This window comes from Protomyctophum parallelum (genome assembly GCF_964188405.1).
Source record: "Protomyctophum parallelum genome assembly, chromosome: 8".
In the NCBI taxonomy this organism is placed as follows: domain Eukaryota; kingdom Metazoa; phylum Chordata; class Actinopteri; order Myctophiformes; family Myctophidae; genus Protomyctophum; species Protomyctophum parallelum.
This window is the reverse complement of record NC_139703.1, coordinates 1,397,573-1,400,895: the sequence shown is the minus strand read 5'-3', so window position 1 is coordinate 1,400,895 and position 3,323 is coordinate 1,397,573. Positions and strand designations below refer to the sequence as shown.

At 46.2% G+C, this 3,323-nt stretch overlaps 1 protein-coding gene across 1 annotated transcript in view; it reads left to right on the top strand.

The window, feature by feature from the left end:
* Positions 1–1,955, top strand: part of LOC310863754 (uncharacterized protein) — a gene marked incomplete at its 5' end in the record, with an annotated part of 4,296 nt that extends 2,341 nt beyond the window's left edge. The window contains one exon of the mRNA XM_083772249.1: positions 1–1,955. This exon is cut by the window's left edge and continues 365 nt beyond it. Coding sequence (XP_083628375.1) covers positions 1–684 — 684 coding nt within the window. The 3' untranslated portion in view covers positions 685–1,955.
* Positions 1,956–3,323: the final 1,368 nt, after the last annotated feature.

Genomic DNA, 3,323 nt, shown 5'->3' with positions numbered 1-3,323 from the left:
AACGACAAGCCTGGCGGCGGTGAGGACATGGTGCCGGTGCTGAGGGAGCCCCCCGGGGCCCGCGCCGTGGCGCCCCGTCCCGAGGAGAGCGTCCTCCAGGAGCCCCCGGCGTTGGACCGTCTGAACCGGGAGCCTCCGCGCTCGCTGAGGGAGGACAGCCTGCTGAACAGGGCCTCCTCCATGGAGAGGGCCTACCGCGGCGCCGGGGACAGCCTGCCCAGGGAGCGGGCCAGGGACGCCACGCTGCCCCGGGTGCGACTGGGCAGCGACTCGGACTCGGCCTATAAGAGGTACAGCTCGCTGCTGAGGGGCCGACACTCCCCCGAAGCGTCCTCCGACCCCTTCGCCAGCAGAGGCGCCTCTCCGGAGCCACCGCGGTACCAACGAGGCCGCAGCCTGGGCCGGGACATCTCCCCGGAGCCGGAGCGGCACCAAAGAGGCCGTAGCCTGGGCCGAGGCATCTCCCCGCCGGTCCCCAGGAGCTCCATGCGGGACGAGGACGAGTCGGAAGACGAGGAGGACGACGACGACTTTGTGGCGGCCCAGGTGAGAGAATACTACAGCACGCTCAAGTCCAACGCCAGTCACTCCAGCGCCAAGCCCGCGCCCACGCCCAAGGCCAAGGCCGTCCCCGAGCCCAAGAAGAAAACCTACAAGGAGAGCCCCAGAGACCTCAGCATCTGATTGGACGACGGCCCGCTTCATCCAATCACGACTGGCCACCCACCATCACCGCCACCCCGCAGTAAGGCACCGCCCACAACGCTGGCTTCCATTATCCACTAGGTTCTTCACAAACCATCTCTGAAACTCACACAGGACTTCATGATCTCTCCAGTTCACACTCAGCACACACACACATACACACACACACACACACGCGCGCACACACACGCACACTGATCACAGAAGAAATCCCAAGGTATTGATTGTGTGACATTGTTGATTTACTAACCAACACGGTGATTCCAAAATGACTTTTCAAAGCTGCAGTATAAACTTTTTATTTTTTATTTTATTGTATGCTTTAGATTTCTTTGGGAGGGTGTTTTTTTTTTTCTTCTTTTTTTCTGGGTTAAAGCGTTCTACATTTACAATATCTCTGACTTTTACAGAAAACGTAAAACCACAAAAAACAATGATGTGCCTAATAGTTCCATTGAAGAGCGACTTTATTTTTTTTTGTTTATTCTTTTGTTTTATGTTTTTTCTTGTTTTGCGGTTTGATATGAGACGGACATTTTTCCTGGTTCCGTCAGATGATGAAATGTATGTAGTTTTTTTCCACAAAGAGCCCATTGGAAGCACCTCGCATACGCTACGGACGAGACCCTGACCGCCCGGTGCTCCACACACTGATGCTGTGCATGTCTTTTAATGGTTTCAATGTCTTCTAGCTGTCTTCTTTGTTCTCTCTCTCTGTCTGTCTGTGTCTCTCTCTCTCTCTCTCTCTCTCTCTCTCTCTCTCTCTCTCTCTCTCTCACTGCCCTATCTTGCGTGCAACATTACCCTGTTATGCCTAAACTTTTGGCATTTCTTACACATACTATTTTGAAAATATTTTTTTGAATAACGAAAATAGCAGACATACATCGACACATTGTGTGAGCTTGTAGCTCGGGCTATATGTGGACTATTTTATTTATTTATTTTCAAAATGGTAAAACATGCCAAAAAATGTATGTAAGGGGTATGGGGCACGCAAGATAGAGCTATATCTCTCTCTCTCCCTCCCTCTCTCTTTCTCTCTCTCTCTCTGTCTATCTCTCTCTCTCCCAGTGCCACTGTTTTTTAGACATTTGGACCAGACAATAGCACAAGCCTGCATTTGTTTGTATATTTTTGACAGTTTGCAGTATGTGTACATTCAGAGGTGATCATTTTAAATGAATTAAGGGAAAGTAACAGTTACACTATGATGATGTGAAAATAAAAATGATAATATATTAAACGAACCTGGGGTGCTGTTGCTGCTTTACTCTATGCGTGCGTGTGTGCATGCATGTATGTGTGCCTATAGGTAGTATTATTGAGTGACTTACTAAATACTAAATAATTAAAAACGATTCCATTTTTCTTTCAAAATAAATCTTTTTGAAAAAAGAATGTTTTAAGAAGTTGTGTAAATAGATGATCTACGAGCTCGTAATGTGGTGCGAAGCGACACGTTGTGAGCTTGTACGTCTGCTATTTTCACTATAGTTTGGGTCCCGGGCAAACGTCTTAATTTCTCTTTTGGGTCTTGAGCTAAAACGTTTGGGGAACTGAGCTCTGCTGTGGAATGTAGAACTCAACACAGAAACGGGTAGAGAGATGGATACATAATGTCATTTAGATTATTATTTTTTGCAAAAGTTTGCCAAAATATATTTTATATTCTACAGATGGTATCTGTCTTGACTCTTGAATATCGATGCCGTTGGACAGAAACCTTGTATCTCCACATTTCAACTTTAAAAAAATATATAAATTAATGCCCTACTTAATGCTTGACTATTTTATGTTAAGTGACACGTTTTGTTTAGATCTGTTACTTCTGCTATTTTTGAATATATATCTGGAAAAGTAACAGTTTTGGACATATGAGGTTTCCACCCGACCGAGACGATATATACTGTATAGTGTACTGTGTATATCACAAGTTCACTCTCCTTCAGTTTGCATATATAGCTACGCTTTAGTTTACCTTTTGCCTTTTCTGTTACCTTTTGACTTCCCTGTCTATACTTCTGGCTGCCTTATCATTCCTATCCTGTGCTTCTTGCTGTTTTTTTGCGGGGGACGGGGACGTGTTTATTATCTTGTTTAAACATAAAAAATGCAAACGCGTCCCTACAAGATGTCAGCGACAGTGACAGCAGTAGGTAGATGACACGGCGAGGAGGAGGGTGTGCTGTCTTCTCTCTCTCTCTCTCTCTCTCAGATGATTGAAGAACCCAGGAGAAGAGGTAGGTAGGTCACTCCCGCTTAGCTTACCAGCAGAGAATACTGATTAATTCACTCCCAGAGCAGAACTATAGTTTGTCCATCGTGCGGTGCCTGGCATGGCGCTCGATTGCCAAATTGCCAATGACGCAAGAAGATAGTGGCCGAAATTGTCCCGGCTGTTACTGAATTGAATATTCTTTTGGGGTTTTCTGTTCCTTAGCTTTTATTGATAGTGATAATGAATTGCATTTTTATAGCGCTTTTGCTCAAAGCGCGTTACAATGGTTCATTAATTCATACATCCTCGTCCTCACTTCCCACATTCACACACCAATGGTAGCAAGCTTACACCGACCGACTCATTGGAGGCAATGTAGGGTTCAGTGTCTTGCCCG